At 43.0% G+C, this 20,117-nt stretch overlaps 2 protein-coding genes across 4 annotated transcripts in view; both read right to left on the bottom strand.

Annotated features, from left to right (window-relative positions):
* Nucleotides 1-10,772, bottom strand: part of fam49ba (family with sequence similarity 49 member Ba) — a 41,277-nt gene extending 30,505 nt beyond the window's left edge. Inside the window, exon 1 of one of the 2 annotated variants that reach the window (XM_083676498.1) lies at nucleotides 10,616-10,772. The gene's annotated coding sequence lies outside the window, so the exon portion shown is untranslated. Of the gene's footprint in view, nucleotides 1-8,096; nucleotides 8,196-10,615 lie in introns of those variants that run through there. The other variant, XM_083676499.1, reaches the window with a different exon arrangement.
* Nucleotides 10,773-11,328: 556 nt separating this feature from the next.
* asap1a (ArfGAP with SH3 domain, ankyrin repeat and PH domain 1a) overlaps nucleotides 11,329-20,117 on the bottom strand; it is a gene marked incomplete at its 5' end in the record, with an annotated part of 46,527 nt that continues 37,738 nt past the window's right edge. For both annotated transcript variants that reach the window (XM_083671924.1, XM_083671923.1), the window contains 8 exons: nucleotides 11,329-14,374; nucleotides 14,558-14,680; nucleotides 14,852-15,387; nucleotides 15,986-16,050; nucleotides 16,235-16,310; nucleotides 17,000-17,170; nucleotides 18,372-18,621; nucleotides 19,205-19,312. In XM_083671924.1, the coding sequence (XP_083528050.1) occupies nucleotides 14,300-14,374; nucleotides 14,558-14,680; nucleotides 14,852-15,387; nucleotides 15,986-16,050; nucleotides 16,235-16,310; nucleotides 17,000-17,170; nucleotides 18,372-18,621; nucleotides 19,205-19,312 (1,404 nt within the window). In that variant the 3' untranslated portion in view covers nucleotides 11,329-14,299. The remainder of the gene's footprint in view (nucleotides 14,375-14,557; nucleotides 14,681-14,851; nucleotides 15,388-15,985; nucleotides 16,051-16,234; nucleotides 16,311-16,999; nucleotides 17,171-18,371; nucleotides 18,622-19,204; nucleotides 19,313-20,117) is intronic.

Genomic DNA, 20,117 nt, shown 5'->3' with positions numbered 1-20,117 from the left:
CTGCATTCTCATTGGCTGAAGAAGGGAACTCAGCATTCTGCTGTATCCATGGAGCCCCAAAAAAGCTATCTCCGCTGAAAACAGCCAGCCAGCCAATCAGAGTGCAGCTTTGGGTGAGGCGAGAATACTACTGATACAGTAATACAATTTAAAAGGAGATACATGAATACATGCATACTGATTGAGCAGTATAATCAAAAGCGGAACAGGTTTTTAGAACAACAATAAAGAAGTCACTTCTGTAATCTGACAGCACAGCATAATAAAAAATTTAAAAAATAGCATGGAGAAAAGCTTAGAAATGTGTGGGAGGTTGTCTAAATTCTATTTTTAGCTACTTCCAGTTGCCAAATAAAATGAGCTTATATTATGATAAAAATGGGTAGACCTTCTCACTTCTCTCTGTAATGAGAGTACCTTTTGTAGATGAAATTCAACAAAAATGCTTTCTAATTTTAGTGAGAAACAAACACTAAACACACAAGACAGTGTTTCTGTGTGTGTGTGTGTGTTTGAGTGTTTCTGTGTGTGTGTGTGTGTGTGTGTGTGTGTACAGTTTGTGTGTTTGTTTATGCATCTCTCCAGAAGCTGCACAGTCCCCACTCCACCCTCCCTTCCGCAGAGCAGCATGTCTGTCCATGTGCCCTCAATACTTCTACTACTACTACTACTACTACACCCTCCATCCCCAGCCAGTGAACACCCGCCTCGCTGTCTCTCCTCTCCTTCCTCCTCTTCACACATACGCACACACACTTCTACTACTACACCATCCCCAGCCAATGAAAAAACACCTCACAACCCTTCCCCTCTCCATCCCTCTCCTTCCTTCTCCACACACACGCAAGCACGCACGCATGCACACACACACACACACACACACGCACACGCGCACATGCGCACACGCGCACACACACACACACACACACACACACACACACACGGTGCCTAGAGGGGGGAGAGAAAAGCTGCAGCAGACGACTTGACCCAGTGACACGCCATGTTGCGTTAGCCTCCGAGCTAGCCTTAGCAGTTAGCTCTGCAGGGTGGGGACTGCTGTGCTGCTGCAGGGAGCCACAGGGGTGGTGGGGCAGGACCAGAAGGGGCACAGCATCGACCTGCATGGTGCTGTCACAGATTAGGCTGCCACATTTTATGCTGTAGCATTAATGCCTCATTTTAGGCTGGTATGGGTGCTTATTTACTGCATCGCATAGGAGAGTATTTTGTCTCTTTGACTAAATGTGCACCATAGCAATGACCCTCCTAAGACTGGCATATACTGTATAGGGCACTTAAACAAATATTGCTACAAACACCAAAATCTACTAACCAGTGCATTTTTAAGAGAATAGGTGAAACCTAGATGCAACTTCGTTGAGTTGGAGAATAAATGATCAACGTAAACTGGCACAACCCATCAATAACAATAGAATGCAATTACAAGCTCAACAACTGGCACAGTCCTCTCCATTCTGAAACATTAGTTACAGAGAATACTGTACACATCACACTCCTGTGGTATCCGGTTACTACCATCAAAACAAGCCTTGCTCTCCTCCCAAACTCACACCCAGAGTAACTCCAGAACAGGTGTTGGTGAGAGGCAGAGAGAAAGAGCTGCTAATGTCATCACCCTTCTTTTCAAAGTAGGTGACAAAGTCATCCGCAGGCAGGGAGGAGGAAGGAGGGGGAGGAGGAGGTGGGCTGAGGAGTGAGGAAAATTTAGAGTTAACAGTTTCCTTGGGTCAGAGGCAGAGGATTACATTTTGGAATGGTAGTAAAAGCTTTAGCAGCTGATGCAGAGGTGTAGTTGAGGACAAGAGAGGGATAAGGTTTTAGGTCATCAGGGAGGCCAGTTTTTCTCCATTTCCTCTCAGCTGCATCCCTATTCTACAAGCTTGCAGCATTTCAGACAGCCAAGGAGCGCGTGGGGAGGATCGTGCTGGCCTTGAGGTCTGTGGAAAGATGTCAAAAGATGAGGAAAGAGTGGACAGGAGGGTGGAGGACGCTGCATCAGTGGATAGAAGGGAGAAGGATTCAACAGAGGGTAGGGAGGGTGAGACAGAGGAAGAGAAAGCGGTAAGAGAGAGGGTACGCAGGTTGCGACAAGAGTATACAGTGTGGGTAGAAACTGGCTGGGAGGGGGTGGATTTGAGGGGAAGGGAGAAGGATACAAAATGATGATCAGAAACTGGAAGAGGGGTAATAGTAAGGTTGGAGGTATAGGAGGATCTAGTGAAGATGATTGCCCGCCTTATGAGTTGGAGGGTGGGACATGGTAAGGCCGAAGGAGGAGAGAAGGTACTCCAAGTACTCCAGACGAGTGAAGCTTCTCTGACTGGATGTTGAAGTCACCCAGTAGTGAGAGCGGTGTACCGTCCTCAGGGAAGAACCTGAGAAGGACATCCATCTCATCTAAGAAGTGGCCAAGCTGACCTGGTGGACGATAGAGAACGACAATGTGAAGTTTGACAGGGGAGGTGACAGAAACAGCATGGAATTCGAAGTTGGATAAGGATAGGTGTGACAGGGGGGGAAGGACATTATGTGACCACTTAGGTGAGATGAGGAGTCCTGTGCCACCCCCTCGACCAGAGAGTCTAGGGGAATGAGAAATGGAGTAGGCATCAGAGAGGGCTGCCGGAGTAGTTGTGTTTTACAGTGTAATCCAGTCTCTTTGAGGGCAAGGAAGTGGAGGGACATGAAGCAGGTGTAAGATGAGATAGCCTTTGCTTTCCGGACCGCTGACTGGCAGTTCCAAAGTCCTCCCGCGACAGTGAGGTCGTGGTCAGTTGAGCATGGTGGGTAGATTAGATTGGAATGGTTGTGAGGGGAGGTGTAGCATCGTTGTGTTCTCCTGAGAGATGAAATAACAGGAATGGGGAGAAAGCACATTTGCCGGTAGAGAGATAGAGCGTTTGTGGGCAATAGAAAATGTAGGTAGCGCTCAATACACTCAGAGTAGTGAAAAAAGAAACAAATAGAATAAAAATACTTAGTAGTTTGGCCTTCCTCGATGGACTCCACAGATTGACTCCTTCGTCTTTGTGTCAGGAGGCTGTCGTAGAGGCTGTTGCTCTATGACCGTCAAGATAGAAATGCAGATTCTGTAATTGCTGATGACTAGCTGGGTAGCAACCCCTCCCACCTAAGGATCAGTTAATGACCAAACAGGTTTCACCACTCAATTCCAAATGTATTAGTCCTGGTCCCAGGTGAGCAGGAGTTAAATACCTTGCGGAATAGTTTCAGGGCCTCCCACTGGAGATTGACAGCAATTGGCTTTCAACAGAAACCAGGTCCCAGAGCTTTAAAAAAAAAATCTTAAACTGACCAAGTGACACAAGAGAATCAAATTTGAGTATGTTTTGAAGGTCTTTCCAAGTACTTGTGGCACAGAAACTAAAGGCTGATTTACCACAAAATGCAAGAAACTTTGACGTTTAGCCAATCTTAGGACCTGGTTTGGACAAATACTTTACATTGGACAAATACTGTGAAATCACTCCCACTGAGACCAGGTTTGTTGTTATTCCACACTTATATGCACTGTGTGCAATAGCCTGCGGTCAAGGTTACAATGAGATTAATCTGGATAAATAAAGCTTAAATAAGAAGATTTTGCCTAGAATTCTGGTCTATGACAAGTCGCTTATTTAAAAATAGAATGGTATTGGTGTACATATTGGTTTCAGCATTTAGAAATTACAACAGTTTTTATGTCAAAAGTGACAATTGACTTGACAGGAGTTTCTGCGGCGTGAACGTGTCAGAGACTGCCGTCCGCAGAAGACTTCACCAGCAGAACTACAGGGGCTACACTGCAAGATCAAACCACTAGTTAGCCACAAAAATGGTGCATTGCATTAAATGATCAAAAACAACCTTTTAAGTGAGAAGTTATGGCTTGTCAAAAGCCGCAAAAGACAGGAAATTCTAAATGAGCACCTCAACACATAACTTCACCGATGCACTAACAAGGTTTTCCTGCACACAGCTTTTATACCTGCTATGGTGCTGATGTTATACTTGCTTAGGATTTAAAGCTTCCCTAACGTCGATCGCCCAATATACAGTAAACCATAGATGAACCTGACTGTAATTTGCCCACCTGAAATCTCTAATCACATGGGGTTGGACTGTGTGAGTCTGTGTGGAGTCTGTGAGAGAGTGAGTTAGCACAAATGTGGTCATGGGGTGGGGGTGGGGGTGGGGGGGTAGGAGGACCCCACCCCCTTAGTTCCACATCCTCGGCCTAAAAAGAGACAGTGGAACAGACACATACATTGCACAGACACATACTGCAACACTCTCGCAGAGGACAGAAGTGTTTCTGAATAGTTCTGATTACTGACTTGACAGATGTGATAAAAAATACACACACACACACACACACACACACACACACACACACACACAAAGCAAAGCAAAGCAAAGCAAACATACCCAAATAGTAGAGCAGTATGAAGACACACACACATGCGTGCACACACCCATGCCAAAATTCAGAACAGAGGAGATCTTCCTCTACACTGTATGACTCAATTGCATCTTCATATTAATGACCTTTATCTCATTCTAACCTGACTGTAATGTCAAGACATTTCCTCAAGACCTTCCCTGAGTAGCTAAACAAAAAACATTTCAGATAGCATATTTTCTAGTAAGACAATATCAATATACTTTTTTATTTATAGTTCTATATTTGCATCTTTTTTCATATATTGTTCGTACCAATCTTCATAAGACAGCTGCACGAGTGGCTTTCTCAAAATATCAACTCTACTTTCACACTTTTCATCTTCTTTTTTATTTTACTGCAAGCAGGTCATTAAATCCAGGGCACGGTTTTTGGAGATACACCCCTGAGGGTACATTATTTGGTGGGTATATGTCGCCCTCTGGTGGAAAAACAACTGCAAGGTGGAAACCACCCTGAAGGCTAACCTGTGTGTTCCCACACTGGTACAGTACATTTGCTTTATTCACATAAACTCGTTTTATCATTTGCATTATATTCTTCTTTACATTAATATGCAATGATGCACCAAGTCGTAACATGGAATGCTTATTCATAGGTGTCATTATGACGCTGAACACATTTGAGGTTAATGAGTACTATATGGAATGAGGATTGAAGGGGTGAATCATCATTTGTGTGTGGTGGTCAATGCTCCACACACACTACAGCAAGGATTATATTGTTAACATTTAGCAATAAATTCATTGTGTGTGTGTGTGTGTGTGCATCTGAGTGTAGAATATCTATCCATCTCTGTTTGTTTGTCTGTCTGTCTATCTATCTGTCTATTTCTTATTTATTTCTTCTATCTAGATACAGCTTAAATATAGCTCAGCTCTTGTCTTACTTTATTTACTAATTTAACTAACTCTCCATGACACTCAGAGAGATAGGTATGGTTAGAAGGTAAAGGGTTACTTTTTGAAGAAAGTTGAAATGGTCAAGTTCCTCAAACTAGGCTCCTAGGCTTCATTACCTCACAAACACTTTCCCCCATGCTGTCCTAATATATCAATGTATCGCTGTCATGGAAACTTAGGGGAAAACAGCATGGAAGGAAAAACCCCAAGAGCGAAGAGCAAGAGCAAGTTGTGATTTCAACCGCAACTTCAACACAACCTGTGAGAACATGCCAGCCTTGGCGTGACTGTGCATGCATCTCTGAATGAACCACGCATACAAATCCGCACGTGCGGCACACATAAGAATGCTTTATTCTGGAAAAGTTTGGCCTCACTTTATACAGCGCTCCAACTATCAAAAAACTATCAACTGCAACTCTTTTGACATGCAACAATTTGCATGGGTTTAAGGGAGGCTGGTGGAGGTAGAAATCGGAAGACGGGCTCATTGTAATGCCTGGAATGGAATGACGAATAGTATCGCACATGGATTAAATAGTTCCCCTTTCTGGCTATGGTGCTAAAATGTTATCTTCAATTAAATTATATTTACCAAGTTATTTCGAGAAAACAAGAGTAGGGGTGGGAAAGTTCTGAGTAAAAGGTTGTGTATTATAAATGTGTAGTAAAAAATATTGTGTTTTTTATGGGTGCGTTCACTCATTCTTTTTGTATTGCAGGATGTTGCCGTTCAAGACGGATGTGTGGTTTTGACAGTGTGTGAAATTTGCTACAGTGAGCACCATGCTCAAAGGAGAAGCCATCACGGAAGTTGAAAAGCAGAGGCTGGCATTTCCTTTGTCTCTCTCTTCACATGCCTGTCACTGTGTCAACATCTTGTTTTCTAGCAAAATCTATTTCTATATGTGCATCTCTCTCTTTGACAAAACAGGCAGACAGCCAGACAGATAGCCAGCCAGACAGCCAGACAGCCAGCCAGACAGCCAGAAGTCTTCCCATGTTAAACATTTGACCCCACTGTATCTTGATCCTGCGTGAAGCCATCACTAACAGAATTATATCAGGAATTGAATTGATATCAGTGATGTCACCACACACTGAACATATTAGCAACAAAATCTCTTGGCATCACCACATACTGTTTCTACAAACCAGTTTGAATGTCTTTGTTAGGCCAGTAGCAAAGGGGCAGCCATGTGACAGCAATAAGGACAATTTGGAGTAAGGAGACTCCAGAGTTTACTCACTCAAATGACAAGAAGGTTGTGGAACCTTTTTTGGAAGGATGAGTAAAGACTATCTAACACAACAAAAAGAGAACTGTATGATGCCTTCATTACACTGACGCTCATACATGCTTTTGTAGTCACCTGTGAGTTGGTATGCCACTGTAATACCACTTCCTGCTTTTATGAAGACAAACAATACTATGCCGTACATCCAATCGTGAAAATGTAATTAATTCACTAGGGGAACTCAGTGGGTCCAGAGGCAAACTGAATTCTGAAATTAGAGTATTTTAATACTAAGTTCACTTCCAGAACCCACTTCCCATTTCCCACAACCCATTTCCACCACTGTTTACATCATACCATACCCCAAAACAGAACTGGTCTGGGTTGACCAAAAACAGCATCATGGAAAATGTATTGTGTATCATGTACAGTATTAATATGTATGCAATTCAGTAAATGTATGTATATGGCTGTTACCATCCATTTTATTTTAAAGTAAATGTAAATAACCATGCTAAATGTGGAAATGCATCTTCCTTGGCAACTATATTGAATACTATACATAAATAGAATGTATTTGTATTAATAAACAATACATGATTCTGTATATTTTATTCCAACATAATGCCCCCTGGGGTATACAGTACAGAGATAGATTACTGCCAATATTATTGTAAATAAATAGAGTACAACTCACAAATGATTTGTAAATATGGCTAAAGATTTGTGAATAAACTATACCCTTTTCAGGTATAACTTCGATAACTATATTGATCATTCCAAGCGTGATTATCAGCCAACGAGTTTAAATTATGACATTTTTGAGAACCATAATGTAATCTGCTCACATTTCCTTACCGTATTTTAAAAGAAGACATCCCACACTTTCTCCAGATTGTCATAATCTTTATTTCTAATGCCAAACACGTTGGACAGGATCACGCTTAGTTGCCGCTCTAAAAAGGCGTAGCATTCCCTTTCAGACAGAAATGCTACATTAGCGCAATTTCCCCTCTGTCTGAAAGGGGTATTATATAGTCAGTGAATAGCTTTTGTAAAAGGCAATCACTAGCTAGACAACACCAATGGGGTTAGGTAACCCTAACCCTAACCCTAACCCTAACCCTAACCCTGACGACTGTGGCACTTCATCACTCCTTTTATTTCTGTCTGAAATGTCCTCTTTTTTATTCACACGTCTTGATTTTTTTTTTGCAAAGACCAATTTATTCACAAACCTTTAGTCCTATTTACTAATTATTTTGTAAATGTATTAAAATAATGGTTTATAAATACAAATGAAGAGGTGTTTGTGTGTGGATAGTAAATTATATTTGTGCTGTGTGTTTTTTGTTTACGGATCATGGTACACATTTGTGAGTTGTGCTCTATTTATTTACAATAATATTGGCAGTCTCCATAATACAGGCCATAATACAGTAAGAAAAGAGACCGAACACAAATAATGCTTACTTTGGTAGTCAAACAAGTAGTTCTGTCTTGAGGGCATGCCAAGTGACTCTTACGGTACAGTACAGCAGGTTGGAATACACAGCCACAGATGAAACAGACATCAAGTTGTTGCTAACAGTAGCTCTGCAAGTCAAGTTGCTCCAACCGAGTCTCAAACATGACCGCTGAATTGCCAACACACGTGACCCTCTCCTCAAATAACCAAACAACCAGCTACGCTATTGAAAAGCTAGCAATTCAACAGCGCAGGTGGGGGCATTTGAACTTGAGGAGTGAGTTTACCATCTCAACTCAGTTACACTCTCACTGAAACAATCGAGTAATAACCATCTCTAAGTCCTAATTCTGACTAAACTTGTTAGATGTTATGTTACTCTCATTATTTCGATTTGCATATTCCTTCTTGAGATGCTATACTTAGGGTAGTCAACTCTGGTCCTGGAGCTACACAGTGTTAGCAGGCTTTTGTTCCAGCCCAGCAGTAACACATGATGAAGCCACTGGACCGGTACAATTGAGTCCATGATTAGTTACTTAGTCCAGTCTGATGTGTTGGAGCTGGAATGGAAGAAAAGGCAGCCCATAGTGAGGCGCTGAGAGTCAGTGACAGCTACCCCATTTATATAGAGAGACGCATGTGATCATTTGGTTATATATATAACAGAGGTGTTCCGGTGCACTATACTCCCATGACAAATATACCAGTATGAGACCCGAAGACTTGCATTAGCTTCCAGAGCTAGGCTCCAGCTCAGCGGGCCAACACAGTATTGTGGCCCACAGGAGACCCGGGCTCGAACCCAGTTGGTCACATCTACTGTTCATTACAAGCAAACTCATGTTTGTACCTGACAATACTGAGGTGCACCTTGTACTAAATCTACTCTGACTGACATCATGGCAGACAGAAGATTATCTCAGTTGTCCTGGAAGATGATGTCATAGGCTAGAAGAAACACCTTATCCCACACTATACTTAATAGTAAAAATAATGCCTTTGGGTGTCTAGAAATGCCTTTCTAGACACCCAAAATGCTCACATTGAAGGAGAGAACTCACCTCATCACTGCCAATGTGTAGCACCCACTTGGGTGATGACATGGCAGCCATTATGTGCCAGAAAGCTCACAACACATCAGCTGCACATCAGTGGTGAGCTTTCAGTGGTGAGAACCATGCCACATAGGAATCAGGGGTGATTAGATGGCCATGAAGGAATGGAGGCCGGATTTGGAATTTAGCCAGGACAAATTCTGGTGTTAACACCCCTACTCTTGTGATAGGTGCCCTGGGATCTTTAACGACTCTGGAGTCGCGACCTCCATTTAATGTCTCATCCGGAGGACGGCATCCTCTGCCAGGCAGTACCCATTCAATGCCTACTTACAGTGAAATCAACCCCCAGCATTGAAATCAAAGGTACCAGTAAATTAGATCCTCCTGCTTAAATGAAATATATATGCAAATATATGAATTTGAGCTCTTAAGTTTCTGCATGCACGCACGATTTGAAGAGGCAGCCACCAGAGACTGAAATGCACATTTTTTGGCAGTGTCAACATGTTTGTATGCAAACCAAGTGTCTGGTAGGACACTCCATTTTATAAAGCGTTTTTACCAGACCAAAACACGTAAATGAAATATTTATTTCAAGGGATCTCATTCCCTGATCGCTACCGATTAAACATAGCCATTACAACATTAGGAAGGTTTTAGAAAGCTTGAATGTTACATAGGACTACTGATTTCTTGAAGTCACAAGGCTAAGAAAAATGCTGGACATTTGTGGATAATGTAGACCTATGTTACTTTGTTTTTTACTTTGGCTAACATAACTCTTGACAATCATTATAAGAGTTAGTTGGAGTACAATGTACAGTAGGCCTAATAGGCATATATATTACTGATTAACTGATATCTGATAGAGAAACTAAAAGGTATCTTTGGTCTACTCTAACTGAACCAGGTCGATCAAACTGAATTAAAGAACATAAAAATTAAATGCGTCGACCTATTTTAAATAAACAAAAACAAGGAAGTGCTATCTGCTTGAGCTGCCTTGACATAGTGGATGTAAGTTGAATAGTTCACTTGTTTCCTTTTGAATTTGCAACGCCTATTCTCTTTTCAAGTATCAGCAATTAACAGGAAAAAAATAAAATAAACAATTACGCGGAATAGATCGTATACGACTTTTCTATCCAGAGCATCATCATAGTCCAAAGGATCAAATTGAATATGAACCCACTGCCTTAAATGCATGGTTCATTTAATTTCATTTGATATCCCACCAATGTTTTAGCAAAGAAAAAGCAGAAAAATGTTTATACACAGGCCTGGTGGAACCTTGGTCTGTCGAAGCTCAAATTTGAACCCACTTTTGCCACAACCTGCGATCGCCATACATTGCTGCACGTTTGTAACTTGACACTCATGATAAAGGAAGACTGTTCCCAAGTACAACGTGAACGCGCCTAAACAGACAAATTGCTGTGAAATGAATAAACCCATAAGCCTACCTTGGCGAGTCAGTTAATATCCACCTGAGGTCGATTCAGAAAAAAACAACAAGTTTTACTTGTAAACCTTAAACAACAGGTATGCAGTCCCGTGTCGCTGCTTGTACATGATGGGCCAACCCGGAAAAATAATGTCAGTTGCACAGGTTGTATGTATGAGGATTTGCACTATGAGACAGAGAGAGGCAGCCCATAACTATAAAAGGAATTGATTTCGCGAATAGGAAGTGACAACTTCTGACAGCGGCGCCAATCTGGATACTGTTGTCATGAATTATTTCACTTTCTCTTGCAATGTTGCTACAATGTATCTTGTCTCTTCGTTTGGGAAAATATGCTACTCATTGTGTATTGGATCCACTGTCTCATGTTGTAGTTCTTGCGAAAAGGTACCATATCCACAGCAGCAACTAGTACACTCAATCATGAGTAATTGTGTTAGCTATACTACTAACTCGCAGAATTGAACAGTAATTGCACAGGCATAACATGTAAGAACAAGTGGTTCTATTCAAGGAATAAAGGAAATTGACAAATACTGGGTTGCATACTGTATGAGTCATATTGGCTGTATCAACTGCCGTTATTGCCTTTCTGTGACAGTGATACAAACCAGTTGCAAAGTCATACAAGGGGTGAATGTTACCATTATATCCGCTGTGCCTCTTAATGAACAGCCCCTAACAACCTGTAAATAAAAGACAAGCATTCACTTTTCAACATAAAATCTTTATTATTCCATGATGAGTAATGGAGTGTGGTCCTCCCCGAACACACAGAATCAAACAGTGCAGCCAACTCACAGGTCAACTAAAAGTAGAGCACAGTGGGGAAAAAAGACTTCAGGGATTTGACATTTAAATCCAGTTATTTTACAATAAAACAATGTAAAAAAAAAAGAAGAAACAAAGAAAACAGCACTGTTTGGCAGCGCCTTTTTCAATATGCATCCAGCACCTCAGGTGGGGAATGACACAGAAGGCGCAGGATGTGACGTGAAGTTGGTGAAGGTGTCTATGTTTCCCCTTGTCCAGCCTCTGTTAAAATTCTAGGTTAAATAAATATTTACTAAGCTAGAATTGCACTTCTTTTTTCTTTTTTTTGTTACGTCCTACCATGAACTGATGAAACGTATAGGATCTGTGAATCAGCAAATAGTTTGCCACAGCTTTTACTCTTTTCTTCATGTTTGACAGCAGTGAGGACCCACTGGACTTTCCTGTGCTGTAATCACAAGAATTTCATTGAGAAACAAACAAACAAACGAACCAACAAAATGATCTAAAGCAAACGTCAATTTACTGTGCATCGAAGCAGCACTTCTCAATAGTAAACGGGGTGATTATGAGAATAACTGAGTGGTACTTTCATTTTCCAGGCTCTCAGTTTACATACACATATGTTGAATGGCTCTCTGTGGGTGGAAACAGATTGAGAAGTGCCGCGGTAACAGAATCTAGCTGAATTCACAACTGTAAACAGTACGCAAAACAAAGATAAAAGCCTACTGACAGTGGTGTAGTAGCTCCTATAGATGAAGTTTGTCTATCCTCTGCCCTGAACGGAAACAAAGATCAATTTACTCTCAATATTTAAAAAAGGTATGTCTCCTTTTTAGAAATACTTTCTATAGTCCTAAGAAACTGTCACAGACCTTAAACATCAAATATAATACCAGAAGCATTCATTAATAATACATTATCTCTTCTTGTTAAAACAAACCAGCTTTTTTAAAACCTAAAGGGGAGCCTTGTCCCTAGAGAACATGTAAATACACAGGAAGTCAGCGTGAAGTTCATTCCGAGTCGTTTTTCACACCTCTGTCAGTCACAACTGATGCCTCCATGAGGAAACGGAAACACAAATAAGGAAATTAAGATCCACAGTAAGATAGAATAAAAGATAGAAAAAAAATGTCCTGAAGCTCAATGAAATGACCTCATGCTTGGGCCTGTTTCTATAGGCCTGTTTCTATATCTTTCTGTTTCAGTCTGCTCAATCTGGATGAGAAGGGTTAAGTGGTAACAACACCCTTTAAGGTGTCAATAAAAGTTAAAAAGGTCATGATTCGGCAGCAGTGGGCATCCATATGGCCTCAACATTCTGCATTCAGTCTCTTCAGGCCAAGCTGAAACGCATCAGAGACCAATATGTCCCTTAGGAGATAGCAGTAATACTGACTTGACTTTTCCATCGTAACGCTGCCTTGTGCATGACAAAGCTGGTGCCATAAACCGCAACAACTGCAAAGGTCATGAGACCATGACCAACGTGACACCACCGTGACACAAACCAATGTTTCAAGGGAGGGGTGGACAGCGTTTCAACCAACGTTGAAAAGAGATGCAGCCAAAATTACAGGAAAATAGGAAGGAGGCGCAACTCTCAAAATGAAGAGAGAAAGTCACACCTCCTTCCTCCCAATGTTTTGCCATACCATGAGCTAAAGTAAAGTTGAACACTGAGACAGGCTGCAATGACTGTTTATAACATTCTATGTCATTCTTATGACAGTCTAAAATAGATCTTGTGCCAGATGTGTCAACATACAGTATTACTGATTTTTCTTTGTATTCAAAGGCAACACACACAGCTTTTGGTGAGAAATGTGAAGCAACCTGGAAGAAGGGCCTGATAATAGTGGGCACAGGAAGCAATGCATCCTTTTCACACAATTATTTTTTTATCACAATACTAGGTTTGGTTCCAACACAATTCATATTGTGATACAATGTGGATAAGTGTGAAAATGCAATTTTAAAATTATGGACTGATTCTGTTATCATGCATGGGTGTCTATGGGAGGTTTGTGTGGAAATGTGAACTTGACGAACTTATCTCAAGTAAAGATTCAACACTGAGCAGATAGCCTCTTTTTCACACAATACTATAACAAGGGTAGGATTAATCTCTCAAATTAGTATTGTATATCACACCATGACTGGCAATCCTTCTTGAACTGACATTAATACCTAGCAAGCAAAAATAAAAAAGACAAATTCTATATTTCTGCCATGAATAATACCTCCTCTAACCGTAAGTCCTTGAGATGCTTGTGAATTCACTTAGTGTCATTGCCCAACCTGCATGCCAGTGGAGGGTAAGGATTGGGGACTTAATGGTTGTATATATAGATTATCAAACTCCTTATCATATTGACCTCTCATGACCCTTACCTACTTCCAGGAGTTCACAAGATTATAATGACACAAAACAGACCAACAAGATAGCCCTACATCTCTAAGCAAGCAGGGTCAATGTACATGTGCACAGTTGTATATGTTATGTACATAAGTACATAAATATAACACACGTATGTGTGTGTATATATATGCACAAAGTACACTTACATGGACATACATAGATTTTATCTATACACATACATAACGTTACAGCATACATTGACAAATGTTTTTAAGTGCTTGATTCCGACGATAGCTACTGCAAACCCAGTTTTGCATGCTGGGTTGCTACGGTAATACTGGTAGGCAGGATAACACAGTTTATTTACAACAAGTCTTCATTACATTGAGGCTGGGTTGGATTCTTCTTTTGCGTGTTGTTGTTTGTTCTGGTTGTAACAGCAGCTATTTACATAGACTCGGCCCACAGTCTATTGTTAGGCCAAGAGGAGGGCGGAGCTTGTGCTAGTGTGAGGCTGTCTCATATATTTTTCTCCAGCTGTCAATCAGACAGAATGTGCACAAAGGACATGGGGAAGACCCCTTTCCTCTCGGGCTGCCCTTCTATGTGTCCGATCTGGAGGGAACAAAAAAGAGAGGCAGGGGTATTTATTTAACTGTCCAGTATAATACCCAAGTTACTGCTCATACTTACAGATCCCGCAACATTTCTAGAGTAATAAACGGTTGCAGATGCGGTATATTAGGCTTCATAAGGCCGTCACTGCAGGCAGGTGATGCCGGGGCGCACTGTACTTACCCACCACTCCGGGTCTTCCTCTCCTGTGACGATGATGACTTCTCCCTCCGCAAAGGTCAGCTCGTCATCGTTATCCGCCTGGCAGTCATAGATGGTCTTCACCCGTCTGGTTTTGTTCTTTCCCTGGGTGAAAGCATACCAGGTTAGTGTGTTAACATTCCCATTAGAGAATGTCAATATATTGCTGTAATAGTACTCAATAGTACGATAGGACACAAACTGCACATACTTAGAACATGGTCAACAAGATCATCCAAGTATCTTTCAAAAACCTATCTTCCAGTCAGGACTCACTGTGGTTATCTTCCGAGGCAGCGGTACAGGCATCTCCACAGCTCCAGGCGGGGTCCCGTTTGTGTCCTCACTGGCCTGTCTGGGGGAGATCTCCCCCTGTTGGCTGGAGGACTGCCCATCCGACGCACTCTGTGGTTTTGGAGCTACCACTTCCCCTGGTGTAGGTCTCTCAGACACAGGGGGCCTAGGAGGGATATCGCTCAATTGCGGCTTGGGCGGAAGGTCTTTCAGCTGTGGTTTCGGAGGGAGGTCAGACAACTGCCGCTTAGGGGGTAGATCCGACAGCTGCGGTTTGGGGGGAAGGTCAGAAATCTGGGGCTTAGGGGGCAGTTCGCTCAGCTGAGGTTTCTCTGTTAGAGGGGCTCTCTGAGGGGGGTCACCGGGAGTCTGAAGGGGCTTGGGGGAAGTGTCCGGGGGCTGGGGGGATTTCTGGGAAGACTCTGGTTGGGTCGGGGTGGGTTTCTGGAGCACCTCAGGAGGCTGGCTGGGCTTGTCCACAGACTGGAGGTGGATAGTGTCAATCTTACGTAGTGCCACTTGGAAAAAAAAAAAAGAGAGAGAGAGACATTAGAGAGTGTTGTTATTTTGTACAACTTTAGACAGCTCTACTTTTTTGGTTTTGTGTCCTTATAGTCCTTACTATCCTCATAAAATGTTGTATTGGGTATAAACATTAGAGATGTGCTGATCTGGAAATACTTGTATCTGTTAATTGTCGCTTTATACAGGATGGAGCCAAATATATTGCTTGTGACAATGCAGAAATCATGTGCACTTCATTCGCGCCTCTGTGGAGCATCGCAGTGAATGGAGGCAAGCTAAAACTGACCACAGTTGCTAGATGGTGCTAGTAAGTTGCGCTTGAAAATAAAGGTAAATATACACAGTTACTGTAGGTAACGACAAATGTCTCACTGGATAGGGGCAGTAAGAAAATATAATTTGTTTATAGATTAACAGAATAGTAGTTTTAAATCATCTCCAGTGTGTTCAGGCTCTGCAGAGCTTCCCTGAGCCTTCCGGCTAATTGAGTAGAGCTGCAGCTCCGTGTAAGGCTGTCCGGGGGAATTTCCATGTCAATCTATTTTGCTCCATCTGTAATTCACTGGCAAACAAGAGACAGAGTAAGCCTACCTTTTTGAGGTAGTTTGGGTAGAACCCTTGGACCAAGTGTTGACTTCGTATTGCTAGTGGTAGTGCTGAAAGAGATAAGGTGGAGAGGTTACTTTGACATTTTCATACATCATGATTCCCTCTACATCTTACCATGTGTACCATAAAACACTCTGGGTCAGTTTCCTTCTGGCTTCACCCAGGTCACTCTGATTGCTATTAGTACTGGGGTGAGGCTGGTCAGTAAGAAGAAAGCGGCTGGTGCTATACCTTTGCTGCTGTTGGATTCCTTCAAACTTGTTAGCAGGTGAAGCCCTGCTTCCTGTTGGGGGAGTGGACTCGCTTCCTGTGTGAGAACAACATTTTGTTTTATGGTCATGCGTGGCTTAAAATGCATCAGGAACTGACCTTTGACCTTATACTTTGGATCAGCCATTAAGAGTTATCAGTTTGACAGTGAACATGTAATTATTTGTTTTGACACTTAAACAGTGAAATATAGTGAACTACACTGTATGATATCAGTTAAATAGAGTCGTATAGAGAATTTAATCTGCTTTATCATCATAGTAAAGACCTCATATGTAACAGCAATACAAGTTTGTTGAGATGACAGCAGTACTTATGTTCAGCCTGCTCATTGTTGTGCTTACAGAGGAAGTAAACCAAACAAGAACCAAAGAGGAAGCACAGACAAAGTCAGCTCAGTTTCTGTGTCTCTCTTTTAGCTTTGATGAATGATCATCAGTGGGAGGTTAACGGTTCATCACACTTCCTCACTAATGTGACAGTCACTCGACAGCTCAAAATATGTTTTTCTGTGGTAAGTTTTACCATAGAGACTCTTGGGCAATGTACTGAGGAACTCCAAAGTTTGGACGAATTGTGAATGAGGAATCTTCTAGATTCAATGTTTTCAAAGGTTGTTCAACCATGTATTCTTCTTTATGAAATATCCCCAATACCGACACATTCATTTGGGTTAACGTCTGCTGTTATGTTGCACTTTTAAACCCCAACTCCAACCCCACTCACCCCAGGGGATCCCTCCTTTGCTCTGGGGACCTTGCAGGACTGGGCTGGGGGGGTCGGAGAGGGTGCGCTTGTGCCCGGGGGGTGGGGGAGGGGGTCTCTTCTTTAGGGTGGAGCTACCCCCGCCAGACTGAGAGCCCAGAGGAAGGGAGGTGGGCGGGCCAGCTGAGGGAGCTAGGAGAGAGAGAGGGATGGACAGAATACCTGCTGTGATTGGTCAAACAAGAGGGGTAAAAAGTACCCTCCGATGGCAAGCTGGTGGTGGAGGGCCCCTTCAGTCCTACGTCATAAAATGCAAGGTATGCAGTTGTAAAGCACAGGGAAAGACGGCTACAGAGAGTTGGCCAAGGAAGTCAATTCCTTATGAGGCACAAAAGGAATATATTCAATGAACACACACAACAACATCATTAGAGAAAACAACAGAGTAAAAACAGTAACATGTGTGTTTACAGTACTGTACGTGCACTACCATCATGTAAAAGCACACTATTATAAACACTATCACAACACAACTATTACAAAAGAGCATAAAACCCAACATATGAACAGAACAGAATAGTCCAAAGGAAATAAAGCCTCTGTATAGGTGTAGCCTCTCTCTTTCTGATAGACCTGGGCTACTCCTCCTCAGACCTCTCCATTTCATAGCACTTCCCAAGACACCCACTTGTGCGGTACCTGAGCCTTAGAGAAAGGGAAGAAAACACTAAGTAACAATTGTTTTTCTTCCCTTTCTGTAGCACTTTGACTGCTTGTGTCAATTATTCTTATAAAAAAAGTCTTACTTGGGATGACTGTGATGTATAGTTGACTCACTGACAAATGGAGTTGTTGTAAGTCGCTCTGGATAAGAGCCTCTGCTAAATGACTCAAATGTAAACGCCCGAGGCCGTAACATTCCTCGGTAAGGCTTATGTAAGCAGTGCAGTGATCCTCCATCGCACCTTTCTCTTATCCTGTCCCGGAGGCTATGACACGCCCATCCCAGTAATGCGTGCAGCCTTCATCTACACATACTCAAGATTTCACAACTGCAGTAGCTGTAGCTTCGCTGCTGAACAGTGAGTAAAGTGGTATGTCGATTTGATACACTTTAATGGAACTCTGAGAAGCATATCACACGTTTGTGGGAGATTAAAAAGTAATTAGTTGACTGGTGGGATTCTTTTGAGCAGGTCTCTGTGAGAGAGAGAGAGAGTGTGTGTGTGTGTGTGTGTGTGTGTGTGTGTGTGTGTGTGTGTGTGCGTGTGTGTACATGCGTGCGTGCGTGCGTGTGCGTGTGCGTGTGCATGTGCGTGTGTGCGTGTGTGTGTGTGTGTCAAAGCATCAACTTATGCCTATGGTATGTGTTAACACGCATACGGTGTCTTACCTTTCCCTGCGTTCCTGCTGGGCGGTGTAGCCCCGGTCCCATCTGGTCCGGGCGAGGGTGGGGTGTCGGTGGAGGTGCTGTAGACGGGGTTGGCGAAGGCCCCGTAGGAGAGGCGCTGCTTGTCCCTGTGAGGGGCGTGGCCGTAGCCCCCTGGGAGGGTCAGCTTGTCCTGGGGCGACACTCCGCTGAGGCTGGAGGAGTGACAGAAGCTCTGGGGCCGCGGCGAGCGCTCCTTCTTCACCGGGCTGGGCTGCAGGGGGAGGGGTTAGAGGTCAGCGGCGTTGCCCCTAGAGCAGTGTTCTATAACCCTGGACCTGGAGTGGGAGGAGTTCATATAGCCCTGGAGTGGGAGGAGTTGCCCCTAGAGCAGTGTTCTGTAACCCTGGACCTAGAGCAGTGTTCTATAACCCTGGAGTGGGAGGAGTTGGCCCTAGAGCAGTGTTCTATAACCCTGGACCTGGAGCAGTGTTCTATAAGCCTAGACCTAGAACAGTGTTCTATAACCCTGGAGTGGGAGGAGTTGCCCCTAGAGCAGTGTTCTATAACCCTGGAGTGGTAAGATGTGGCCCTAGAGTAGTGTTCTATAACCCTGGACCTGGAGACTCACAGGGATCCTTCATAGTGTAACGACCTGTTAGCAGCTCCGCCAAGGGAGGTAACTCTCTTGGTGTTGTAGCTACCACGGCCGGTTTGGAACTGGAAGGTGGCGAGTTCGATACCCGCTTAGGTCAAACTACTCTACCCCGCCGTTCGCTACATTACTATTGAACCATGCTCTTCTCAGTGAGTCGGAAAGGTACAGGGTCAGCCTGCTTTCTTTATAGATGGAGTACCTTATCATCCAGGTCATCATCACTCTCGTCTATCTCCTCCAGACGCAGGTTCCACTCATACTCCACATGGACGTGAGGGTTGAACTTTCCTGTTGCAGCCTCAATCAACTAGGAAGGGAGGGAGGGAGGGAAGGAGAGAGGAAGAAGGCAGGGAGAGAGAGAGAGGGAAGGAGGGAGAGGAGGGAGGAAGGGAAGGAGGGAGAGATGGACGGAGGGAGAAAGATAGGGAGGAAGAGAGAGAGAGAGGGAGGGAGGGAGGGAGGGAGGAAGAAGGAGGAAGGGAAGGAGGGAGAGATGGACGGAGGAAGAAAGATAGGGAGGAAGAGAGAGAGAGAGGGGGAGGGAGGGAGGGAGGGAGAGACAGATGTAGAGAGAGGAAGGTAGCAACAGATGGAGAGAAATAGAGAAAGGTAAGGAGGGAGACAAGGAAGAAGGGAGAAATAGAGGAATGAAAAGGAAGGGGTAGCAAGAGAGAATAAGCAATTATATTGCTATTGAGCGTAAGTAATGGGACAGTGAAGAATTTTTCTCTATACTCCAAAAGTTTGGATTTGAAATGATTACTATGAGGTTTAAGTATGTTGTATGAGGTTTGAGATTTAGAAATGACTTTCACTTAAAAAAAAATAAAGGCACTGGTTAACAGGCTGGTAGGCCAAGGAAGACTTTTACGGTGTATGACCAAAGAATGCTCACCATAATTAAGAAAAACCCACAAAACAGAATATCTGCTGAATACGTCACCAGCTGAACTATAGAGGCTTCACTGCAAGGTGCAAACCACTATCTTCAAACCGTTATCTTCAAAAAGGATGGTCGGGCTACAGTTTGCTAAAAAGTACCTATAAGATTTACAGCATACCACCACATCTGTGAAACATCATGGAGGGGGTGTTATGGTTTGGGCATGTAT

The sequence above is a fragment of the Argentina silus genome (assembly GCF_951799395.1).
Source record: "Argentina silus genome assembly, chromosome: 1".
Taxonomy (NCBI): domain Eukaryota; kingdom Metazoa; phylum Chordata; class Actinopteri; order Argentiniformes; family Argentinidae; genus Argentina; species Argentina silus.
Note: the sequence above shows the minus strand (reverse complement) of the source record. Positions and strands in the feature narration are given on the sequence as shown.